Here is a 27,976-nt window from a genome sequence, read left to right as displayed (position 1 = left end):
AGTAATGCTCTGTAAGCAAATTCTAGTTTATATTTGAATGATCCTCCTAAAATGTTATGTTGACAATTCATCCCTCCTCAGATATATAAAATTGCTAATGTAATATCTTTACGTAGATTAATTACTAATAATTATACAAATAATTAAACAAAATAAATATCTTAAATCTTAAAAAGTAAAAGTTATAAATTAGATTAAAAAAAATTAAAAAGTAAACTAGTATAATGACAATAATAATAATAATTTCATTATTGAACTTTTATATCATCCCATGATTTCTGACTATAAGAAGTTTTATAGTGCGTTTATCTTTTCACTGATAGAAAATGGAAATAAATGGAAATGATTCAAATATTGTAAATTATTTACATGAACTAATAAAATCTTTTCTTTTTTACAATAAAATAACTGTAAAGTTTAATTACAGCTTCAATTACAAAGCAATCTCAAACCAAATTGTAACATAATTTATATAAATTAATGTTCATCGGCCAAAAAAGAACAGAATTTAAATATTTATAAAACACAACTTTATGATAAAGTATTTCATAAGAGATAAATTCTTCAAAGACAAACTTTTTCTTTAGTAATGAATACTTAAGAAATTTGTTAAAAATGGGTCTACTAAAGAATTTTCAAAGTATCGTAGATGAACGAGAGCAGTTAATAAAGAACTAATATGAATAATAAATGGAAGAATTTTGCCACAACAAAGCAAAAAATTATAGCAGACATAAGTTATGTAGTGATGAAAATGCTACAGTTAATATTCCGAGATAAAATGCAAAAAAGACATTCCTTTTGCCTGTGGCAATTTGTGGTTGCAGAACTCAAGAAAATGATTAAACTTTAGTTTGAGCCAAATATTCAGAGTGGTAGTGTGAAAAATGTATACTGCCTTGATGGTTCCTTATCTTATTAACATAGATGACAATAAGAAGTTTTTAAATGCGTCTGATTTAGCTGCAGATGAATAAATTAACCCTAAAAATTGCATCTTAGTAATATTATAAAATGCACAACATATAATTTATAATAAATGAAAAATTTTAATTAATTTGATTAAAAAACACAACATACACTACGCATTGATTCATAAACTTCTACTGGCGGTAGACCGGTAACTTCTGTTGCAGAATCAGCTGTATTTAATGAACCATGAGGTAATTTAATAATCCGTTTTGATGTTTTTAATAGAACCATACCAGCTTTTGTTGAATCTTCTATAGGTGTTCTTCCCAACTAAATGAAAACAAAGAACAAAATCAAAGTAATACTTTTATAATGTTTGGGAATCGAGCGAGATGATTAATAATCCATTTTGATGTTTTTAATAGAACCATACCAGCTTTTGTTGAATTTTCTATAGGTGTTCTTCCCAACTAAACAAAATCAAAGTAATAATTTTATAATGTTTGGGAATCGAGTGAGATGATAAATTTTATAAACAGATGGCTTCATAATATTTAGTACATTTTATAAGATAAAATCTCAAAAATTACTACAAGAAACAACATTTTTCAGAATGAAAAACCACAAAAAACCATTGTTATTTGTTCATACAAATTTCATCAATTTACTGCTAAAGTGGTATCGAGTCGATAATAAAAATAACTTGATGGTATATAACAAACTATGTAGTACAAAGGAAGTAGCAACACATTGCACAAACAGTTATTTTAACTGTGCAACACTGTTTTCCATATAAGGTAAGATTTAAACTTGGTCCACCGGCAAGCAAAATTAACTATCATATCACACGTCAAACAATATATTTTTTCAATAATTTCTTTGCAATGCAAGATTTTTTAGTAAAAAGTTACATGGTTTACAGATCAAATTAAAAAAAAAAAATTCATAGAATTGCTTTGGGTTGGATCGTTAAAATATAAACCCAATCCAATCTTTCTTAAATTTTACACACATATTAATCTTACACATAAGTTACTAAAAAAAGCATGAGGCTACAGCTCTGCATATAACAATTTACTGGATGATTCTGCATTAAAATAAACAATGAAAAATGTATTGTACACACCAGCTCTATATACCATAAGCAAACTGTACAAAAAAATACAACAATCTGGCTCCAATTATGATATTCTAAATCGGTCATTATGTACTGCAGACAAGTCTTTTAATTTACTAACCATAATAACAAAAGTATTATTATTTATACATGGTGAAAATGAATTTTAATTTTATAGTTGCTTTGTCAGTGATACTTGTACATAGATGTTGATAAAGAAGCACCTGAAAGTAAGAAAAAGAGGTGGATACATCCAGTTATAACACAAATATCAATGAACGGTTTGCAATTCTTCATGAAAAGCTGAGACAATATCTGGATAAATTGTTTAGTTACCACAGAATATCAACTGATTTCATCATCTACTTTCTGAAGTTCATGGTATGAACACTATTATATGGGACTGCATAGGAGTATAAGAAAAATGTCTGTTACTTTTTGATAAATACAATTTAAAAGATTTTCAATCATAAATGTGAAAATAGTAAAATACAATAAAAATTCAAACTCTTTTCAAATGTTGAAAAATGAAAGATTCTTCACATTCTGCTGACGATATCAGCGAAGTGGATAAACAAGAGATGTGTGGATAATTTTACATTTCTGAGATAGTAGAGTGAAAAAGTATTTATGAATATGACAGCATAGGTTATGGAATTCTGCTGATATCCATGGTGTAAGTAGATTTATACAGTAATCAACATCTGTATCTATAATATCAGTTTTTTTTTCTAGTGAACTATTTGTGTCATTTTCAAAACTAAACAACATAAATAATTTGTACGGATTTTTGTCATCTATAAAATTAAATTTGTTGTTCTTTACAAAACATACCACTTCGGATTCGGAATGGTTCTCAAATATTTCATTCTTTTCCTTGAACTTCAGGAACTGGTAGAAGGCTTACTCAGTGAAGGCTGAAACACCATTCTTCAGACGCTGATGAATTCAATTCTTTGTTGTCAATATTTCCCGTTTTCTCAATTTCCCCAATATTTGTCTCAGTGTTATATAATTTTCATTAGGAAATGAGTTCCTTCATCTTCATAATGTTTCAAAAGCTTCTGTCTGGATTCTGGTCAATTGATGTGGAACTCAGCGAGCACAGACTTTTCAAAAGTTTAAAGAATCGTGGATGATTGAAAATGCTGAGCCATGGCTTAACTCTCTTGCAGTGTCATCGACTGTAATTCATCGATTACCGAGAATCATTTGTTTACCACTTCAACATTGTCAATAGTCTTTGAAGTGGAAGGCTTACCTTGTCACTGTTCATTATGAGAAAAATCCTACCATTTTTAAAGCGATCAATCCATTCGTAGATCTTGCTTCCACTCAAACAACTCTCTCCATATTACTGCTACAATCCACAAATAATCTCTGCTAATTTCACCCTTTCTCAACTGAGGAAACGTATCACTGCTTGCATTTCTTCCTTGGTGCAATCAGACAAAGAAGCACGCACTTTAAATAAACTTTTATATACAATCACAAATAGCTAACAAAGAAACACTACTTTCGATGAACAGCAGATAGAAGTTATGAGTTATAGCAGAATAACCATTGCTGCCGTACGTATGAATGGAAAGGAAATTAAAAATTTCCCTTTACTTTTTGACTTACCCTCATAATAATTAAGAAAGTTTCGTGATAATACTACCACAATTCCAGTGCACAGTAACTTTCCGAATGTACTTCATTAGTATGGGTGGCTTTCAACTTCTAAGACTAACATTTTTCTGTCAATTTCATATTATGTTATATCGCAATATAAATGTAATCAGCAAATCAAAGACAAAAGAATAAACGAAGAACAAAACACAATCTGGTCATGGGAAAAAGAGGAATTAGTTGTCAGACAAGAACACAAATAATGCATTTGCAGCCAGGCGGTATGACATAGATACAATAATTTATCAGACTGTAAATGGAATAAGTTAAGTCAAATTGTATTATGATTTTGAAGACATAGTCTTTATATGAATCATTATCAGATGTGAAGACACCTATCATTTAAACTAATGCTGTGTGTTTTTATCATCCATTTAAGGCATAATCATCCAGTAAAATATCATGTATGAAGTCATAGCCTAAAAGAAGATATTTTATTTTTAATATAAAAAAAAAAACACTAATACAATAAAACCTCACCTGACCATATTGATTAGAGCCCCATGCCCAAAGTTTTCCACTAGCTTCCATCCCTAAAGTAAATTCTCCTCCACAAACCAAATACTTTAAATCAATTGCAACTGGACCTCCTATATAACAAATACAAAAGCAGGCAAAAAATCTTACTAAACATAACTCAAAATGAACATCCTTTCAGCTGATAAAAAAACACTTTAATTCTAGTAAAAATTTAGAAATTACACATAACAGTTAATGACCAATCATCTAATAACATCAAGTATTAATTAATGTTCTCTCCTGATTAGATATCAAGATTTATTTTTACCAACATTATGGTTAAACAGAATGCTTAATCAATGTCTTTACACATTCTATACTCTAATTTGAAGAAATATATGAGTCACATCTTTTCTGCTGAATTCCTGTAAGTATTCAAAATGTAATAAAACCTAAGGTACAATTTTTATTGATCAGGTAGTAGGTTCCATCAAGAAAGGGCTAAAATAGCTGCTTCCTTTGGGAATCATTTCCCTGTTTATTGTAGCACCTACATATATATATATATATATCCTTCCAGACTCACTATCTCTAGAACCCTATAGATTGAGCTTTAGATTAGATTTTAGAAATAATAGGCACATTTCTACCTAATAAGCAAGTCAATTGCCAGTTTACAACTTCAGGACAGAAAAAAAAATTCCACAGGCACTCCCATGGCAGAGAGTTATCTCCAATAAAGAATCGATTGCCAAGGTAACTCTACAGAAGGAACAAAACGGTAACATAGATGAAGCCAGGGTGGAATCAGCATAATTTCCAAAGCACTTATCACAGTAAATAGTAACTAAAAAAAAAGAAAGGGTGAATTGGAGGATGAGAACAAGTAATTCAAAGGGAAGATACCTCTGATCCAAATATTTTATTATTATGCTCAGATCAGATAGTTATCCTAGTTGGCTAAAAAGGATTGAAGAGAAAGGATACTATACTTAAACATGGAATAAAGAACACATTTCATACTCGTCTACATTGCAAATTTTCCTCTAAAACTACAAACTCAATATATGCTTTTCTAACAGTATTAATGGATGCTGAGATTGCCAGCAGTTGCATGCTTCTTTCACAAGTCACAAAGTAATAAAACTAATATACATTGCATAATTTAGTGTAAAAACGAATCTTATATTATCAGAATTTTTTTAAAAAATAAACTAGAAATAAAATTCTAGTTTAAATGTACTAAGTACCAATATTTTATAAAATCTATTATCTAACATTTGAACATTAAGATTGCATTAATGGAAAGAAAGAGTAATTATATGCTAAATTCTCTATATTCCTACAGGCTTTCTTTAAATATACTGAAACTAAAACAATGTTGTACCGAAAACAAATTGTAATATTGTGTCAAACTCATTCTTTTTCTTCATGTGGTTTATAATATAATAATCCCTTTAAATTATTTTTTACAATTTTTTTTCATTAGCCAGGCACATTAAACAAAGTTTAACATATTTAGGGAAAAGTAAAATAAAAGCAGTTTTTACTTGTAGTGTTTCAGTAAATGTTCAGTTATAGATAAATAAAAATTATACGTTTTTGCTTTTACATCTTCTGCTAGTACTTACTGTACTGCATAGCATTAACTGTAATTCTGTATTTTGTAATTATTTTTACATTTCTTTTGTTTCAGGTATGAATGTGTGAATATGAATAAGTTTTATTTATTATTATTTATTAATTCCATCTATATATATAAAAATGTTAAGTTCGTTTGTGTACGGCTTCAAAAACTCAAAATGTTCTGCACCGATTGAGCTCAAATTTTAGCATGATATATAACTCGCATCAAAGATTGCTTTTTTCTATTTTTCGCATCAGTCACATACCCACGACCACGAGAAAACAGTTTTTTTAACGGTCAGTTGTGTACCAGTGACCGCGCCATCTGCCGAAAGCGAGAGGAACACTCGCCATACTAGCTAACGACAACTGCAGTCACATGTGAAACAATACCTGTTCCCAATTACATTGTTTATTAACAAAAAAAAAAAAAGAAAAGTATCCACTTGCATCTGATTCAGATTATTATACAATCTGAATTAAATATTCACTTTAATCGAGGTACTTTTGTGTGATTGTGTCGTGATTGAGCTGCGCCTTTCACCAAGCTCTGAATTTATTAGAAAACAACCAACAGTGGGATATATGTATTAATGACGCGTGCAACACTGCACATGCAAACCAAATTTGCGCATTATTCACAATTATATTGACCGCTTGCTTCCCTTCATCTCCCACAGAGTTATGGGAAAGATATCGATCGCATATGGCCGAGGATATTTTGCATAGAGTACGCCTAGAAAATACCAATATGACCGTGGAATTTACAGAAGGCGTTTACAACGAAGCATCGATAAATATTGAAGACAAGTTCTTAGCTATTGCAAATAAAGTTCTTAGTTGATCGGGAATGCCAGCACCCACCCGAGCTGCGATCGCTTCATTTGATGTGGATTTATGCCGTGAACAGAGTTACAACATCGGTGATCTTCAGTCATATGTCCGATCAAACATTTCCAAATTAACGCGTGAACAGAAAGGCATTTACGATCGCATAATGCAAATGATAAATGACGGAGTTGGGGGGACCTTCTTCTTGGATGCGCCAGGAGGAACTGGGAAAACATTTCTCATTAATTGATTCTAGCAACGGCTCGATCAAAAAATGACAATTATCCTGTTGCGGAATATTAATCAGCCAAAACTCTGCAACGGCACGTGACTTGCAGTTAAGAAATTGATGAATAATGTAGTGGAAGCAACGATTTTAACAGGGCCTTTCAATGGTGAAGATGTCCTCATTCCTCGAATACCCATGATCCCGACCGATACAACATTTTAATTTAAAAGATTGCAATTCCCAATTCGATTGGCATTTGCAATCACAATCGATAAAGCTCAAGGTCAATCTTTAGAATTGTGTGGTGTAGATTTAGATGCGGATTGCTTCTCACATGGGCAACTATTTTGCGTGTTCCCGAGTCGGCAAACCAGATAGCCTTTATATCTACACAGACAGTGGAAAAACAAAAAATATTGTATATCCACAAGTATTGCAAAATGAAACTTCTATGAAACGTATGCTTTGTTTTGTTTCTCATTTCTCATCCATGCAACCACAATGTGCCACAGAGAAGCGTGGTGGGTAGAACTAGTATATTATAATTTTAATTAAAATTAAAATAGAATAAAAATTTATTTAATTATAAAATATCTAATAAATCTCATCTTCAAGTTGCGTAATTATGTATCAATTTAACGATGACTAAGTTGTTTTATCATAAAATACCTTACTACCAAGGTTTATTAAAAATCTTATGATAAAGAAAAAGTTGATACAAATCCACCCAACACTTCCCTATTTTAAGTAACATTTCACTATTTTTGATGTAACCCTTTGAAAATAATATATTTGTGTTGATTTTTATTCTTAATTTTATGATTAAAACCCATTTAAATTATAACTATTAATATGTTACTTTAAATCTATTAAATGCTTTTCATTAACACACTTTTATTCCATGCTTTCACAATTTCGTATATTTTAAAATGTTAATAATATAACTTTTTTCAAAGATTATATATACCTAACAGTTCCTTGTATTTAATATAGATAGCTTCTACAAAGTTATACTAAATTATACTAAAAACATTGTAATTAAATAATATATAAAATTTAAATGTAATTAAATTAAAAAAATAAAATAAAATTTTTAAATCAAATGTTTTTAAAAAACCAAATGCCAGTGACAATCACAGTTTAATGACACCATAATGTATTTATGTTTATAAAATACCTACACATTTTACATTTACAAGACCAGTGCCAATTTTAGAGTGCAGTTTTTAGTGTCATAGAGTGCAGTTTTTAGTGCAATGTGATTAATTAGTTGGTATTTAAGTGTATAATAGAAATTTACTGTGACTAAAAAGAAAAATATAAATTTTTAAAAACATGCTTTTCTATATTTAACATCGTAATAAAAAGTAAATAAAAATATTTTCATAAGTAAAGGGCTACCGAAAATTAAGTTTAGCATATGAAATAATTCAATTCAATTTGAGGAAAAAATGATACAAACAATTAATTACCCAGCAAACAATAATAAAATATATTTTTGAAAAGCATTCTTTAAATATGATAAAAATTTTGAAGTAAAATGGAAATGAAAGCTTCAATACACAATATCTAGTACATTTCTTTGGCTGAACTAAAGTTAAAGAGCAAAATAGAACTGCGATAGCACCCCATATGCTTTTCATTGTGATCTTGAGAAAATAGACAACTTTATACACATCATTTTATTGAAAATAAAATTTCTTCTATTTATGTTTACTGGGTAATCCATTGTTTGAATCAATTTTTTCCCCGAATTGAATTTAACTGAATTATTTCATTTGCTTAAGTTGATTTTTTTGGTAGTCGTTTACTTTTGAAAATTTTATCTTTTTACTTTTTAGTATGATGTTTAGATATAGAAAAGCATGTTTTTGAAAATTTATTTTTTTTAATTTTCTAATATAACAAATATAATATCAGTCACAAAGTCAGTCAATACAGCATCTTTTGCAACCAAATGTTAGTCTCCTTTATCTAGAAAGAAACCACTTACATGTTTGAGCAGCATCAAAAATACTAACAATAAAATAAAAAATAAAAATACTTAACTCAAATAAATCAAAATACACTGTACAAATACAAATAATAATTCACTGTAATACACTTTACAAATACTGTATCCATAACTGTAACAAAATATAGATGTACGATACAATATCAATTTCAACACATCATTTTATGCACTTAGCCATAACATTTTATGCACTTAGCTTACCTAAACTAATATTTAACTAATGGACTCTTAAATGTGACTTTACTTCTTAAATGAACATACGCTTTAAAATGCACTAATGTGCACATACACACAAAATAGTACAAGGAAAAAGCTCTTCTTTGAAGATTTTTTGAAAAATGTTCTAGTAATTTTTTGATGACTATAAAATTGCAACTTAATTTTTATTAAATACATGTAACAGTATTTTTACAGGATCCCGTGAAAATTTAAGATTACTGTGTTTTGGTGGCTAAGTTTCAGTAACATTCAGTGATTAAAAACTATACGACAATCTCTCAGGAGCTGATTCTATAGCTAAAAATAGGCTATACAAACATAAGCTCGAAAACATATAGCGAGTTATGGCTAGCAGCAGATTTTATCCGGATTTCATTTCCTCCAGGGAATGACTTCCTGAAATTCTGGAAAAGTAAATTAAGGAGCGAATTTAGTTGTTTCTTATGGTTTCTGACCAGAAAATATTTTAAAAATGGGTCCCACATCTGTACCTCCATTAGTTTTAAAGATATCTAAAGTAAAACACAAAAATTGGGAGTAAAAATAATACGTTTTTGGATTTTACAAAAGAAAACTTTCTTAAATAATAATGCAGCTGTATTTTTTTAAAAATTACAAATGTAGAAAATTTAATTCTAAAGAGATTCACGTAAATTACTTAAGAAAAACTGGATACAGCATTCAAATTTAACATAAAACAGACTGAATTGTGAAAAAAATTTTAACAGCATGAAATAACTAATTTTGTCTATAGGTTGGAAATAGCTTTTAGCATAAAGCTGTACATATGTATATATATATATATACAGCAACCTATAGACAAAATTAGTTATTTCATGCTGTTAAAATTTAAGTTAACGGCTTACCTTAAACTAATATTTAGCAAATGGACTCTTAAATGAGTTCAATGAACATACTCTTCGAAATGCACTAACTTACACGTGCACACACACATACAAAATAGTGTGTTTATTTTAGGATGTGTTTATATGAAAAATAACTAATTTAGGATGTGTGTTTATATGAACTTTTTCCATATATGGAAAAAGTTCATATAAACACACATCCTAAATTAGTTATGGTATAAAATAGTTATCAATTATGGCTAGCGAAAATTTTTACTCAAATTTCAGCTACCCTGGTGAAATGAGGTTGTACTAAAATTTTTAAGACATTAATTAAGCAGAACTATGATTTCTTATGTGTTTTGACCTGAAAAATTGAATAAATTAGTTCCCAGAACCGTATCTGCAGTGGTTTTTGAGAAATTTGGGATGAAAACCAATAAATTAGAATAAAAAAAACCCTGTTTTTTATATTTGACGTACAATAACTGTTAGACGGGTAGTAAACACACGTACTGTATTACTTTATGGAGAATTTTTTTCTGCTAAACATAAAATGAAAAATTTTAACTTACTATACTTTGATAATTAAATATTACTGAAATTACCAATACTGATTTGTGTAGGATGTAAAGCTTCCTTAGTCCTGGCACCATTACCTAACTGTCCATCTAAATTCCGTCCCCAAGTATGCACTTTACCAGTATCGGTAAGTAAAGCAGAATGATGGCATCCACAACTTATCTGCATAAAAAAAAAATATTTATTTTAAGCTGTCTTGTCAACCACAACAAAATATTATATCTATTTATTTTAAGAAGTAATGCATATAACAAAATCCTTACCCAGAGAAAAATGTGTTATCTCACGCTATTTAAAACAAAAAATTAAATACAAACCAAAGGACCACAAGAAGAACTTAGAAATTAATATCAATAATTTTCCATTTAAGATAAAATGTGTGCACAGTGTAGATATAATAATAGTCAATTTTATACAACACAGAGCAGTTCATTCAATACTCAGGCTGGATCATACAGGGTGTCACATGAAATGATTCAACATTTATTTTGGCAATAACTATTTAGGTTAATAATTATTGTTTTATGTTGGCAGAAGTAACAGCAGTTCATGAAAATTAGTTTCTTCTCTTTCCGAGTGTGATGTTTGTGTATTGTTCCAAGGTGGCTGACAAAGGAAGATCAACTGTAGAACAGCATGTAAAGACTGTGTTGTTTTTTAATGAAATGAAAAGCGTAGTGCTTACACAAAGACAGCTTCGTGCATATTATCAAACTCGGTGGTCACCCTCATTTAAAACAATAGATAGACTTTACAAAAAATTTAATAGTAATATTTTCAATATTTGAGAGTAAGCGCGAATGGCTTGCTGATGTTTGTTCCCCACAGAATGTCAAAGCTGTCAGAGCAGTTTGTTCATGAGCCCGGGCAAATCAACAGGAAAAGCAGCAGCACAACTTCAGATTTCTAGGCGATCTGTACAGCGAATTTTAAAAACCGATTTGCATTTGTATCCATACAAAATAGCAGTATTACCTAAATTAACGGTTGATAACAAACATCACAGAATGGCATTTGCTGAATGGCTGTGAACCAAGACGTACTGCTGAACAATCTTTGGTTTTCAGATAAGGCACATTTTCACCTAGAAGGGACTGTTAATAAACAAAATGTGCATTTTTGGGCTACCGAAAACTCAGACGTGCTTCCTGAAAAGGTGCATCATGCTCTAAGAATTACGGTACGGATTACTATCTCAAGTCATAGGTAATGGGGCCAGTGAATATTATCTAAACATGCTGTGCAATAATTTTATCCCTCAGCTTCTTGCAAAAGGGTTTTCTAATTTAGAAAGTTAAACCGCTTTGCTCTAAATGTTTCAGTATTCCAAAGAAATAATCAAACTAGTTCTTGGAGATTGGTTAGAGAGGGCAATTGAGAAATCTAATTCATAGTATCACACAGTCAACTGCAGAAAGATCAATCTTCACTCTGTTTTGTAGGTAAAGTTAAATTAAAATTTATTAATTGCCCAATTCGATTCCGTATGCTTTATACCGGGAAAACTAAGGTTGCAGAATTTCACTACCTGAAAACCTCGCATATTTTCTTCTTTGTTTATATAAATCTGTAATGGTATATGTTTCCACTAAAAGCCTGTTTCATCTGCATTGAACATGTTGCGTTTTCACCTTTTCTGTTACCTTAAATGACTTGTTAGAACAAGTCATTTAATGTAACATCTATATTTCCAGTATCATATGTGAAAATGTTATGTAAACCAACTGCATTTTTAAATCAATCACACTACCCTTTACTGTCACAGAATGCTTCCTCAGTTTCATGCTGCTTTGATATCTGAAATATTGATAATGCTTTTGCGAATAGAACTGCTTGATTAGGAGGATGTAAGCTGATAGTATTTTTTCACATACTACAAACTATGAAACTGATTCAACAATATGTATAAAATACATTATCTTAGTGCATTTGACAATTTATTTAATTTTAATTTGTAAAACATAAACATTTTATAATTTGATCTTCTGCTCTGAAACTACGTACTTCATACAATATGGAATGGTACCTATATTTATTTTATAAAGTATTGTCATAGAGTACAATATAATTAAAATAAAACATAAAATATTGTTAAAATAAAATAACAAAAAGAAATGCAATTATTTCTTACAGCAGTTATCTTGCCGGTTACATGTGATGTATCGACTAATGTTGGACTTAAATGTGCTAATCCATCATCAAGGCTGGCCAAAGAAGCAGCACTAGTTACAGATGCAGCACCACTTTCCTGTAATGAAAAATAAGTTTAAAGAAATATTTGAAAATATAAATTGAAATAAAAACACTACACACATATTGAGTGAATGTGTAGTCTGTTTGTATCATAACAACGCAAAGGAATAAAGTAATTTGTAATTAACAATAATCAGTATTACAAGACAAGACAATTTTGGTTAAGCATTTTATCCTTTCAACAGATTTTTTTTCATAATAATTTACTCTTGTTATCACGGTAGATATTATTTTAATATGCTTAAAAACTATCAACAAAACATCAATTGCAAAAAGAAAATTTGTTAATTATGTAATTACTAACTTATTCAATTACCTTAGAAGCTGTAAGTTTTATACACAAATTTCTGTTATTTTCACTTGTAGTGTAGTTTATTTAAAAACAAAAAACAGCACATACAGCAAAGAACTGTTAAACAGTTATTTTTTATTGTATTTTAATAATTATACAGTGTTCAAAAAGTGATGCAACCTTATGGAAGAATGTTTCCTTCTTTTGTTGCTGGTTTAATTGAGGAAAAATGGGTTACACAAGGCAGCACAGAATATTCATTGGATCCCAATACACATTATATGTACCAGTTATGCCCAGACCCAGAATGTCTTCATAAAAAAAGTATGGTGTGGATACAGCAAAGAAGTCCTCCAACAAGCAGCTGTATGATAAGTTCCAAGAGACAGGGAATGTGATAGAGACAACCAAAAGTGGTTGACTAAAAGTGCTAACACCAGAAAAGTTGATCGACATGCAAGCTACATATTCTGTTAGTTCCAAGAAGTCTGTGCGACGCCTATCTAGTCAGTCTGGTTTCTCAATTGGTAGTGCCTACACGGCATCGCACAAGTGTTTAAAGACGCATCACTACAGAATTAGTGTTGTTTACAAGCTGTTACCTCTAGACACTGGAAAATATGTAGCTTTCTGTCAGCGGTTCATGTCATCTGTAATGCCAGATGTGGAAGAACTCAGTGATCGGTTTCAACCTGACGAGGCACAGTTCCACCTTGATGGAAATGTGAACGCACAGAATTCATACATTTGGTGTGCAGAGAATCCACATCAGCTGCACGAGTCTCTTCTGCACGGACAAAACGTTAGTGTGAAATTTCACGCAGGTGAATTTTCATACATTCTCTTTCACGGCACAGTGAACAATAAGCACTACATACAGATGATGCAGCAATTTGTGAACACTATATCTGCAGATCGGCTTGAGTACACGTGATATCAGCAGCACCATGCTACGGCTCATACCGACAACACTATGACTTTCTTGGATAATTGTTTTTATGAACAAGTGATTTTAAAGGGGTTGTGACCCCTTCCAACTCCTGATTTATTCCCTCCTGATTTTTTTCTTGTGGGATACCTTAAGGATACCGCTTACAAAATTTATCCGTACACCATTCACAAAATGCAGAGCGAAATTGAACTATGTGTCGCTGCAATTCCTCAATAAACAATACAACATGTGTTTAAGGTTTAAGAGCACGCAACGTCGTATTCAGTTATGTGAATTGTATAATATTGGCCACTTTCAACAGCTATTGTAACTTACTCATTTTCCCATAAGGTTGTGTCACTTTTTGAACATTCTGTATTTATTAGATGTTTTTTAACGCATTCCATTAGTTAAACTTTGACAATCCTTTAACTAAAACAATCCTACTGTCACATAATAACAAGCGACTGAGGCGTTCTAATAAGTACAAGTTGAATAAACATTTGTTTGTACAAGCGGTATTAAAATAGAATAAACTTGACTATACATCATGCGTGAAGTCCACCTCACTATAAAACTACCTGGTGTTTGTTCTACAGTAAACATCTTAAATCGGATGTTATTTTTAGAAACAGCTACCAAAAATAGTTACTGAAGATTTTACATTAAAAATATACAAAACTTTAAAAAAAAATAACATGTGAGCGATGAATTATACGCTGTTGGATGTGAGACTGGTATTTGGATCTGGTTTTTAAGAATCTTTAACAACATTATTAATAATAATAATAATAATAATAAATTCAGAGTATGAGTGATTTAAATTGTGTTTATTTATGAGAATTTTTTTTTTTTATGAAACTTAATAGTGTTGATTTTTATATTTTACAGTTGATGTTTATGAATGCATATTTCAATTAAATAGTTTGAAAATTACATCATTAAATTATTCATTCATGCAAATGTGTTTTTTTATTATTGTGAAAGAATATACGCTCCCTGTTTATCCAATATAGAATTTATTACAGCTGTCAAGCTTCTAGCCATTCCAGACTTTATTTATTTGTTTATTTAAATCTGTTTGATATATTATTTATTTGTTTATGCGAGTCTTTGTTTGACAATGTATTTTATGTATACAGTCAACTTTATAAGCGTCAGGGTATTTTTTTTATTGTGCTTGTTTTTAGTGTTATAAATTTAAATTAAATTAAATTATAGATTTATTTTACCGACCATAAATTTTCCATATGCGCACAAGAACACACTGACAGTATTAAAAACAACAAACCCGAAAATTGTAATTTTGCTAAACATATCTTAGATAATGGTTCTACAAACAATCAAAATAATTTTATAAAAATTTTAGATAATTCCTATAATCATTTTAAAGAAAATAATTTAGAAAAATTTCACATATATAGTAAACATAATATTTTAATTACGAACAAAACATTTTTAAAGAAGATAAATTATTGAAATATGTCTTAAGTACAAATATAAAGAGATAATACTCAAACTACAATATCATTTTTGATAACACGGTTTCCTTTAATTCTATTTTATTCCACCAGAATTCATTATATTGTCTTCAGTATACTTTTGACATTCAGTCATGACTGTGTAATCATTTTAATTTTGAATTATTATATTAATTTTATCTCCTGATGATGGTTTGAAATAAACCAAAAGATCTCAAGAAAACACATCTTTTTTGCTGGTATGGTGGGTATAAAAATGTTTAATTATTTTTTATTTTATTATAAATTTATTGTTATACAGGGTTATCATAAAAGAATGGTGCGGTTTTGAACACTGTTTAAATTAAAACAGAATTTCTTACAGTTTATGTTTTTAATTTTTCAAATTTGTTGTCTAAAACATTTTTTTTACATAATTAATAAATTTCAATATGTGCACCCTTAGTCGCTCAACAAATGTCCAAATGATACTCAACTTCTCTTTTAAACATTAGTTAACATTTCTTCGTTAATGGTTGTCATTGCTTCATTAATCCTGTTTTTTAAGTGGTTTAGGTTGCAAATTTTTTGTGTATAAACAACGCTTTTGATGTACCCCCACAAGAAAAAATCGCAAGGTGTCAGGTCTGAACTCCTTGGCGGCCAAAGTATGGATCCATGCCGGCCTATCCATCGATCTCCAAATTTTTCGTTCAAAGCGTCCATGACAGTTGCATTGAAGTGCGGGGAGCACCATCTTGTTGGAAATGAAGTCGATGAATATTTTCGAGTTCATCCGGCTGAGGAAAGCAATAATCGGTTAACATGTCAAGATAGAAAACTCCATTAATTGTTTTTACAGCGAAGAAGAAAGGCCATATTACATGATTTTTCATCACACCACACCAAACATTAACTTTAGGCGAATCGCGTTGTTTCTCCATAATTGTGTGTGGGTTTTCAGAGCCCCATATTCGTGAATTGTGTCTGTTAACACCTCCATTCACATGGAATGTAGCTTCGTCTGTAAAAATTATATCGTCTAAAAATGATTTCGTTTTCAATTATTCTGTCCAACATTTCAACAGCGAAATTGTAATGTTTTACACCATCATCGGGTTTCAATTCCTGCAGTATCTGGATTTATAAGCTGTAATTTCAGTTTTTTTATGTAAAACTTTGTGAACTGCTGATTTTGGAATACCTAATTCGACGCTTCGAGGGGGGATGGACTTCCCAGGACTTCTAATTGCCGATCGTCTAATTAGTTCAACCGTTTCATCCGGTACACTTGGTCTGCTGGTTGATTTCTGTTTCTTAACCGATCCGGTTTCTTCGAATCGTTTGAACCAACGTGTTATGTTATTTTTGTGTGGCGGATCTCTTCCGAATTCACGTCGAAACGCACGTTGAACTAAAATTACGGATTTTAATTCGGCCATCAATAAAACAAACTTTGCTTTGTCTTTATCCGAGAACATAGTAACTCGCTAAACTCGCCGCAACAACAATACAAGAACTGACGTTGCGGTTACAACTGCTGATAAACAAACTTTTGGGTTGGAGGCTTTCAGGGATACCAATATAACATCTAGAAATTTCCCTACAATCTTCCTATGAATTACTGAAACCGCACCATTCTTTTATGATAACTCTGTATTTATGTGTTTTGTGCTGAAAATTGCATTGGCGTTTCATTATTAGAGTTCAATTGAACCAGATGACTTTAGTTAAATAATTTATTGCATGTGTCCAACTAATCCTGGTAGCATTTTTATGAAAGAAGAATAATGTGTACTTTTACAGCTAAGCTCAAAATGCTAAAAGTTTGTGCCGTATAAAATGATTAGAAGAAAGTCAAAGTTATCAGTATATCAGCCTGGTAGATTTCAAATATGTGCTTGTCTGTGTTCATACTTTGTGACTGTGAGATTCAAAATATTTATGCTTTGTTTTTATCATAACTGGCAGTTTCCACGAATTTTGCTAGGGTATTGAAAAGATATTTACATTGCCAAGTATTGTACACTTTATACAAGGATAATATGATATACATATTTTGCAAAAAAACTATTTTATATCAGTTAGTAATTACATGACTGCCCGAAAATGAATGTAATGTATTTAGGGTGAGTGTGTATGAATGTATGTTTCTTCCACAGTAGCAGCTCCATGGTTGAAGCAGTTTAGATTCATGACCTCACATTGGAATCCTTATGTTACTACTGGGAGTGTTATAGGCTATATGAAAATATATATATAGTAGTGGAGATTTGCTGGTTGAAGCTCAAACTTTAATGAAGTGAATTAATGAATTATGAGCCTCTACCACTGTGTAAGCTTGGTTTGAACTGAATGATTCGAATCAATCGAATGAATAATATTGAAAAAATAACAGAATTAAATTTACGTTAAATAAAATAAGGTAATATTAAATAAATTTAAAAAATTTCAATTTAATAATAATGGGCTTTCCACGGGGGCTGTGTGTGAGGCTAGAGTGGTGAGGTGATGCAAGCACCTTGTGCAAAGCTAGACTAATCATCACCACCAACTGGTAACAAACAGGTGTCCCTGGGGTGCTATTTTGGGAGATGCGGAACATACAGGTGTCCCTGCTGTTTTGGAAGATTTAATGGGATGCTCTTATAATATTTATGCAAACAATCATCCAATTTTAAAATTCAAACGAGATATTTGTTAGTAGGTTGAAGGCTAACTTTTGCTTGCATCAGGTATACTCCCGATCTAACAGATCACGATTATTCAGAAATGTCACATCTTCACAAAAAATCTAAATTTAAAAAATTCAAAAAAATAATTATATTATATACAAATATTACGTATGGAATTGTCACCTGCATGCTATTTAATTATCATATATTAGTAATTGTTCTATATTAGAGAGCAATGCTTTTTTACTAGTCGTATTTTTAATTTTTAATATTTATCTCTTGTTTTATTGATGTATACATTATATAATTCTCAGGATAACTGGTGAGTGTTATTGAATCACAACACACATGTAGCTGTATCTATTTAATGTTTTTATGTCTGTAAATAATGGCTGTAATCCCAGACTAGGATGTGTTGTTAATAAAAACCCAATAACAAGGAATGATAACCGGGTGATAGAATTGAGATGCTGAGGAGTTTAATTAAAGTACTCCTAATATAAACTCAAACAGAGTTTAAAATATATGCATACATACATGCATGAATGCACTTGTACAGAATTTTATGACCTACATTTTAATATTTTTGAATTTGGGGACTTCAGCAACTAAAATTATAAAAATCTGGAAGTTATTTTTTAGCCAAAAAGAAACCTTTACAACTGAGAAAGTTAAGAAAACCAATTTTTTTAAGAATAACGAATTAAAAAAAGTACATACCAAAGAAAATCCAGGACTCTCAGATATATCATTAATGCTACGACCTGTCGGTAAAGCTTTCATTTCTGTACTTGGACTAACAACAACTTCGGAATTAAGTGTAACAAATCGTGATGTAGGAACCATTTTAAAATGGGATTTCAGTCTTTTACCCTGTAAAAGATCATAAAATTTATCAAAAAAATAAATAAATAAATAAAATGAAATGTAAATTCAATGTAATAAATATCTGACTAAATTACTTTAAATAATTATTATAAGCTACAAATATTTAATGCTACTCGATAAATAAAACAACCTACAAAGTTTTTGTTTTTGTTACTTACCTGACCAATTGAAAAAAATTTCATATTTTCTTTTACAATTTTATTTTGTCCCAAATTAAGTTTGTAGAGAGTTGTATAAATTTCCCAGCTTTGCTCTCAATAATTATTTCAAATATGTATATATAAATGAATTCTCAGTACAATTACTTAGAGACTTGCTTCTCAAAGCACATATGTTGTGAATGAAGTAAATGCATAGACATACATTTAAAAAAAAAACTAGTTTCAAACATAAAAACTTTTTTATCATTTAAAATGTGAACTTATTGTTAACATATAGTTAACAATACATTGACAATTACAATAAGTACAATACTTATTGTACAATAAGTTTTGATAAAGCAGTGGTTCTGAAATGTGTCAACAAGTCATAAAAGAATGAAGCTAAGAAAGGTATGTAGTCTACTGAACATATAAACTACAGTGATCATAGCAGAAAAAATAATAATAAAAAACATTATCTTAATAACAACAATTTTAACTTCAATACACCATCAAAGTCAAATTTTTTTGTCAGAAATTATTTTAGTATTAGTAATAAATTTTTTCTGATGTTATTCAATGAAAAAAAATAATACGAGGGTTATTTTTTTCAAGGTCTGATTGGTTGCGAAATAAAAACCTGTGCAAAAATCAGATGAACCTTTGCACATATATGTTGTGCAGCTTCTCTAGTATGGTCTTCAATCATGCCGCGTCACTTCGTTTAGTTCTGAACAAGCAGTTAGCACATAAACATGTCTATAACAAAAGCATCTCCCGCCAAGTGTGAAGTGCGTGCGGTAATTCGATTTCTTCAGGCTGAGGGTTGTAATGCGGCTGAAATTCATCGATGAATAAGTAATGTGTAAGGTGAAATTTCAATGAGTGACTGCAAAGTTCGACAATGATTCAGGAACTTTAAAGCAGAACATACAGATGTTCATGATGCAGGCGGTCAGGGAAGGAAGGAAGCGAGCGTCAACCGATCATCTCGTTGAGCGAGTGGATGAGGCAATTCGAGAAATCGTCAGTTCACAATTTCTGTACTGAGTGATTCGTTTCCTAAAATTTCAAGGTCAGCTCTCTACACCATTGTGAGTGAGAGACTTCAGTATCGTAAACTGTATGCGAGATGGGTTCCCAAGATGCAGTCCAACCATCACAAAACAATGAGAATGCACGCCTCCCTAACATTTCTCCCTACCACAATGAAGGGGAAGATTTTTTGAACAAAATTATCACAGGGGACAAGACACGGGTACATTTTGAAAGTGAAGAAACAAAAGAACAATCCAAACAGCGGGTGCGTTCTCATTCTCCCAGTAAACCAAAGAAGTTCAAGCGAACCTTCTCCAACATAAAGTGTACGGATACTGTGTTCTGGGACCGGAATGGAGTTCTCTTGGTAGAATTCATGGAACATGGCACGACCATCACTGCAGCTTCATACTGCGTGACTCTTCAACATCTGCGAAGGGCGATACAGAATAAGCGGAGAGGAATGTTGTCATCAGGCATTGTCTTTCTCCATGACAATGCTCAGCCGCACACTGCAGCTGTAACAAAGAAGCTCCTGCAGCGTTTCATTGGGTAGTGTTTGGTCACCTACCATACAGCCCGGACTTGGCTCCATCTGATTTTCACCTCTTTGCTCACATGAAACGTCGGCTAGGAGGACAACGTTTTGGCACAGACATCGAGCTGCAGACCAGCGTAGAAACATAGCTGAAAACACAGGCGGCTCCGTTCTATGACGAGGGTATTGGAAAGTTGGTATCACGCTACGACAAATGTCGAAATAGGTGTGGCGACTATGTAGAGAAATAGCGTAACTATGCGAGTACTTGTTACAAATAAAAAATTTTTTATTTTCACTGCGGTTTTAATTTCATGACCGGTCGGACCTTGAAAAAAAAATAACCCTCATAAAACCCCATCAATATTCTATAATCTTATATTGATTAGTACATTTTTTTTCAAATTTTAAAAAGATCATGTTTCATGTTTATAATAAATGTTTTAAAAAACAGAAATAAAATAATGGCATAACCATAATTTCAAAAACTGCTGATCTTCAGTAAAGGTTATCAACAACAAAACAGGTGAAAAGCAGTCAAATTGATATTGACAATTGTTTTTACAATAATGGCATTACATCATGAATATATTTCTAAGTAATAAATATTATTATGAACAAGTATATGTCTATCGTCTTTGTGGTACGCAATTCGAGAGCCAAATTTATGAAAAACATGACAACTGAAACCATACTGAAAGAAACTTTCTGAAATATTTGAGAAAAACTATATTAGAAGTACTGTCATGAGCATTATTTCCTGAGGAATGCTCTTGTACAGAAGAAAAACATCAAGAGATGATAGAGATCTGTCTCTTTTATAATAATATTAACAATTATTAATTTATTGACCGACTGGAGCATATTCATTCATGATGTACAACTCCACAATAGTAAAAAAAGTCAGCATAAATCTGAATTTGTATTTTAATGGACTTAGTTTATTTGTTATATGAGAACTTGAACATTACCTTAGGCTCAATGACTGAGCCTTGGTCTCAGGGTCATACCTTAAACTTTCATTATCAGTTACACTTTGTTTCTAACTTCATATCACCGAGCTTTTAACAACATTTAAAATCAGCAGCACGGTTCAACAAGTCATAATGAGAAGTCTAAAACTAAGAAACAAATGAGTAAATTAAAATTCTTTGATATTTAAATACATACCTCTGAATCATCATCGTAATCATCAACTTCACTATTTACAGAAGGTGCCGAATTAATGTTGTAATCAGCACAGTTGGTAGAATTGTCCGATGAACAATTTGTTTCTGATTGTGATTGAATCTGTTGCATTTTAAAACGAGCTCTTTTCTGTGCTTGAGCTTGCAAACGTAACACCTGTGGGTTTGAACCCCATGTATATAATCGGTTTGAAGCAGCCAATGCTAACTGAAAACATAAAAAGTAGTAAATAAATATAAATATATATATATATTTTTTTTTTTTGAAAATTCAAAATATTTTGAATATAAAATTTTTTCATATAAAATTTAATATACGAAATATAAACTACCAAAACATAGTAATTAGATAAGTTAAGCTTACCATATTAATTTCTAATAACTAGTTTTCATAGTATCCTGTATCTTCAGTTGGTATCCAACATCCAAGACATGGTTGGTCCTTAGCAACTTTAATCTCTTCACAGAACTGAAAATTTCATCAGGAAACATGCGCTTCATAATTAAGAAAGAGCAGAAGGATGACCTTTTTACAGCTGGTCTGGGAATAGATAATATAGTGAAGTCTTATAAGATCATGCTACGTATGATATGAGCCTATACGTTGGGTTTTTACATTGAAAAATGCCCAAAGAAATGCAAAAGTAAAATAAAAACTTTTCATACAAGATAATTAAGGTAATAATTACAGTATATAATACCAATATTATAAAATTTTGATGTCATGTGGTTAAACATCTCAAATACGGTTTAGAAATTCGTCATCAGGTTTAATCGTACAAGAATCATTAACATTTCCACTACCAAACACAGTCAATAAATACAGAGATGTAATTTAGCTTGAACAACATATTCAGAACAAAATGACCTCAACTTTATTAAAGACGACTTCAAATTTTTGTTTAATTATAATTATATAATAAAAGAAATTATGATTAAGGACTCTGAAGAGTCTATATTATTTAAGTATATTAATGAAATTCAGTCTACCCTACCTTATAAAGTAAAATTACACTATTTGGACAGAATTAAAAACCAAAGTTCTACTATTAAACCAAACAAAGAATCTTAGGTTATTATTTAACTGGAGCCAAAGATTTACAAATGGCAAATGGATATAGATTAGCTCTGTAAAATCATTTCAGGACATTTTTATTAACTTTGAAAAAAAAAATTATTTACTCTTTTTATTCAAATTTATTTTTTATATGATATACTAAAAATAAAAAAAATACTACGGACTCAAAACTATAATCAGGCATATTTGATCATTTTATTGCGGTTTAATATTTTTAAATTTTGCAGAATAATTTTTTTTTTAATGAAACATGCCTGGAAAATAAAAATACACTTCAAGACTACATGAGGTGATGCTGATACCACTTGTTATTGTTAGTCAATGTTAATTAATTATTAAGAAAAAATTAATTAAGAATTAATTATTTAGAAAAAAGTAGACTTTACTCAAGTAGTTTACATGTGACATATTTCAGAATGACAGGAATTAATTCAATATCCTGTCAAATGTGAAGTTTGTACTTTTTAACATTTTTAAAATGCAGAAGGTGCCTGGGATAAATTTGTAGATCATAACTCAAACCTACTATGCAGACATGAATTGACATGCTTTCTCAAAGTGGTCTATAAATTCTCAGAAGGAAAAACTGATGTCCAAAGAACAAAATAAAGAAGCAGTGAGCCAAAATGTTGAACTCAAGACTTTTTTAGGTAATACTTATATGTGAATAAATTGTATAATTAATTAAATGTGTTATGTGTATAAAACAATAACTGACAAACAACAAGAAAAATCAGATAGGTTCTGTGCTCATATTTTCACGCTATGCAGTGGAAGGAGATGATTTCTTGTACTCATCTGAAGACAGATTTTATAGAATGAAGATAATGTGTAATTACCAATTACAGATTTGTAAATAAATTTTTATCAAATTTCAAGGCATTTTTATCATTATACTTTACACACACCTTATTTCAATTAAGTACAATACTTAATTGAAATAAAAATTATTTATTAGGATTGAAGATTAATTACCCAATAGTCAGTCTTTTAATCAACATATTTCATGTCTTTTTGAACTGTACTCAAACCAATTAATATTTTACATTGAAAATGGATTCTAAATGAATGATTAATGACTTTACTGTTCTCCAATTAGCTCACAATCCCCTTTAACTTACAAAAAATTATCTGACTTGATTCTATATTTAACAACTATTTTAAAAAGAAAAGCTCAACTTACATTGTGAAAATAAGCTGTAGTGATCATAATAATTTGTTCTGGTAAACCAAACACTTGGACTGGCCGACTCGATTTAACATTTGAACCTGTTCCCAACTGCCCAAATACACTTGAACCAAAAGCCCATACTCTTCCAATGGCAGTCAAGACTAATGAATGTGCATGGCCTCCACTGCATGAAATGCATATCTAAACATGCAAAATAAAATATTATATATATATATAATAAACATATAAAATATGAATTGACAAAGGATACTGAGAGATAACACATGTAAAATATTTTTACAAATGCAATTTAGTTACTCTAGAATAACTTACTAGTACAAAATAAGTAAGCTGTAAACTCCAAATACAATTCTGATTTTACTATGAACTTTATAACCAATATATAACAAATGATGACAATGAGATAACAATTACAAAATCAATAATTAACTTAGTAGAAAATTATTTAAGCCTGGTGTTTACAAAAGTAATCTAGTTTACTTTTATAAAGGAATAACATCACTTTGTCCTCTGTACACAACGAACTCACTGAACAACTTCTCATACTTGACAACTGCAGACAAGAACACTATCCCAAAATGGAATAATCGTAACACGCTCTTTGCTTGTAAACTTGACTGTTACTAGACACACTCTTTGAAAGTTGTCACACACTGCCCTCACATTTATTGCACACTGTTCTCAAAGTTTTCTGGCTTTCTACAGTATTATAACTCTGGGTATACACTTGATCTGTAATAATAACAGTAATCATGCTTTTGTTCATTCAAGTGTAACAGTTGCTATTGTCTGAACCTTTTAACTATTTTAGAAATTATTTCTATTCTTCCTTTTTTGTTCATGTTTCTACATTTCTCTTTTTCAATTTGACTGTCAATTTACATTGTTCATTTTTTTATCTCTTTCTCATTCTGGCACTTTCGATTATCAGAAAGTTCTCTATCAATCAGAATATATACATATGTTGATTGAAACTTAGCCCACCAAAACATAATAAACAGACAAGTTAAACTTATCAAATTAATATCAAGAATCGATTTTCACGGGATCCTGCATCTTCACTTGGTATTTAATTCTATAATTACATTAAATTGCTTTTTTTTTTAAATATAGAATTTAGAAATTGCCAAAATGTTACTGTTTTATAATCTTGAATTTTAATATGGATGAATAGACAACTACGTTGCACAGTACTGGAATGATGTAATATTTAAAATGTTGTATCTCCTTTGTTCATAATATCAATTTTGCCAACTATTATAATTTTTTATCTTTTTAATTAAATTATCATCATTAAGTGTGACCTGGTGGTTCATAATTTTTATATTTTCATTTATATTTATAAACATAATATCTTTCAAGTACATTCATTACTTTATCATTATTACAAACTTACAAAATCTCTAAATTATTTTTACAACAGTAATACAGAGAGATCCAAAAGTGGCGCACATCAAAGTAATAAAAAAAATAAGACATTAAGTAATAATATTTAAAGACTTATTTATTTTAACAACGTATGCTCAAAATGACTGCCCGGTTCAGCAATACATGTATGAACTCTTTTTACTATGTTTGAGGCCACTTTGTAGAGCACGTGTATAGTGACTGATGTTAATCTTAGTTATGTTCATCTGTAGTTCATCCAGTGTGTTTGCCCTATTTTTCCATTCCTTTAAGAGAATCCCATAGGACGAAATCTGGAGACGTCCAAATCAGGTGAATGTGTGGGCCATAAATCTTTAGAGAAGATACTCTCGCCAAAAGACTTGTTAAAGAAATGCATGGTTTCAATAGATATGAAATGTGGCACTGTTCTGCTGGAATCAGCGATTACATTCATAATCTTCAAGAAGCACAATGAACTGTGGTATGATGTCTTTGTACACAACACTGTTCACTGTAGTTTCAAAGAATATGGGGTCCACTATTCGATGAAGTGATATGGCACATCACACTCCTACTTTCTGAGAATATAAGGGGTTTTCATGTAACACACGTGAATGTTCAGTCGACCAAATTCTAGTGTTTTGACTGTTCATGTAGCAACTAAGGTGAAACCACGCCTCATCAGTGAAGAAAACACAGTCAAGCTCTGCAATTCCATGGTTGTCAACAAATGACTGAAGCCAAGTACAGTACACTACACGATTTTCTTTATCTGGCTCGTTCAAATCCTGATCACTGCAAACATGATATGCATAAAAGCATAACCACTTTAACGCTCTCTGAACACTTCAAATGAAATCTGAGAGTGCACTGATACTCTCCTCAAGCTTTTTGAAAGTGAACACTGTATCACATTCTTAACATCAACTGGTTTAGCATCAGTCAAAATGGCTGATCTCCCAGTTCTCTTCTTGTCTGCAACTTATCTGCATTCTCTAAAGCAGGTGATTAATGTCGTTATGATAGAGTTGTTAGGCACTGCCACATCCGAATATTTCCCATGAAATTCGTCTACAACATATGCATAAAAACGACAAGAAAAGTAATGTTCAACAATAAAAACTTGTTGTTCTTGGGAAAAGTACATGTTTACCAAGCAATAAACAATGCACTACTGCAAGCACCATGTGATCAATACATATCACAATCGCATCTAGATTTGTTGTTGTTAATACCTTTGGTGCTATCTTGCGGTAGCCGATAGAACTTTTTCAACTATACTACTATTTACAGACACTTTAATTTTGATGTGCGTGACTTTTGAATCTCTCTGTACTAAGTTTACATTCTAACAAATAGTCGGCTACAATAGATAAACCTCTTTGCTTGTTTTCATAAGGTGTGTAGAGTTTTATAAATATTTTTTTAAATGATCTGTATTAGATCTGAGTTTCGGTTGAAATTTCATAAGGAGCCACTGAGTGACAATTCAATTCGTGCACGGTATAAACAATTCAGTGAAACCGGTCGCTTGTGCAAGCAAAAATCAACCAGTCATCCATCAACCTCAGAAGTCAATGTCAAACATGTGCGTGCAACTTTCATTCGCAGCCCGTCAAAATCGACTGCAGCTACAGGCAGAGAATTAGGAATTCCCAAAACAACGGTGTGGAGAGTTCTTCATAAATGTTTATTATGCAAACCGTACAGTCTTCAATTAATCCAGCGTCTTTCTGATGGAGATAAAACACGTAGGCTCGATTTTTGTTTATGGTTACAGGAAAAGATGTTGTTAGATGAAGGTTTTCTAAACAAGATAATTTTCAGCGATGAAGCTACTTTCCATATTAGCGGCAAAGTAAACTGTCATAACGTGCGAGTTTGGGGAATTGAAAACCCACACGCTTACGTGGAACGCATTCAGGATTCTCCGAAAGTAAACATTTTTTGTACGATCTCTTATGAGACAATGTACGTTCTTTTTTATGGAAATGACAGTAACCGGCACTATATACCTGGATATATTACAATTATGGCTTATGCCTCAGCTACTCAACGACTTCATTTTCCAGCAAGATGGTTGTCCTGCCCATTTTCATAAAGAGGTACGACAGTACTTTAACACAACATTACCTCGGCGCTGGATAGGACGTGTGTCTGAAGAAGACCAATACATTATGCTGTGGCCACCAAGATCACCAGACTTCCCGCCATGTGATTTCTTTCTCTGGGGAAATGTGAAAGATAAGGTGTTTATCCCACCAATGCCGCACAATATCGCTGAGCTAAAGGATCTCATAATCAATGCGATCAACTCTATCAAAAATGACATGTTAGAACAAGTTTGGCATGAGCTAGACTTTCGTGTTGATGTGTGCCGTGTCACCAGAGTATAGATTTTAACAAAAAC

At 31.0% G+C, this 27,976-nt stretch overlaps 1 protein-coding gene across 3 annotated transcripts in view; it reads right to left on the bottom strand.

Annotated features, from left to right (window-relative positions):
• ca (RCC1 and BTB domain containing protein claret) overlaps positions 1–27,976 on the bottom strand; it is a 142,637-nt gene that overhangs the window by 32,924 nt on the left and 81,737 nt on the right. For all 3 annotated transcript variants that reach the window (XR_012758598.1, XM_075380471.1, XM_075380472.1), the window contains exons 22-28: positions 24,169–24,357; positions 21,891–22,115; positions 18,837–18,989; positions 12,637–12,753; positions 10,532–10,667; positions 4,181–4,290; positions 1,081–1,242 (exon numbers count right to left, since the gene is read on the bottom strand). Coding sequence is in view for 2 of the 3 variants with exons in the window: in XM_075380471.1 (XP_075236586.1) it covers positions 1,081–1,242; positions 4,181–4,290; positions 10,532–10,667; positions 12,637–12,753; positions 18,837–18,989; positions 21,891–22,115; positions 24,169–24,357 (1,092 nt within the window). In the remaining variant the exon portion in view is untranslated. The remainder of the gene's footprint in view (positions 1–1,080; positions 1,243–4,180; positions 4,291–10,531; positions 10,668–12,636; positions 12,754–18,836; positions 18,990–21,890; positions 22,116–24,168; positions 24,358–27,976) is intronic.

Source organism: Lycorma delicatula, chromosome 12 (genome assembly GCF_047948215.1).
Source record: "Lycorma delicatula isolate Av1 chromosome 12, ASM4794821v1, whole genome shotgun sequence".
Classification (NCBI taxonomy): domain Eukaryota; kingdom Metazoa; phylum Arthropoda; class Insecta; order Hemiptera; family Fulgoridae; genus Lycorma; species Lycorma delicatula.
The sequence above is the reverse complement of the archived record's forward strand: the minus strand, read 5'-3'. Positions and strand labels throughout refer to the sequence as shown.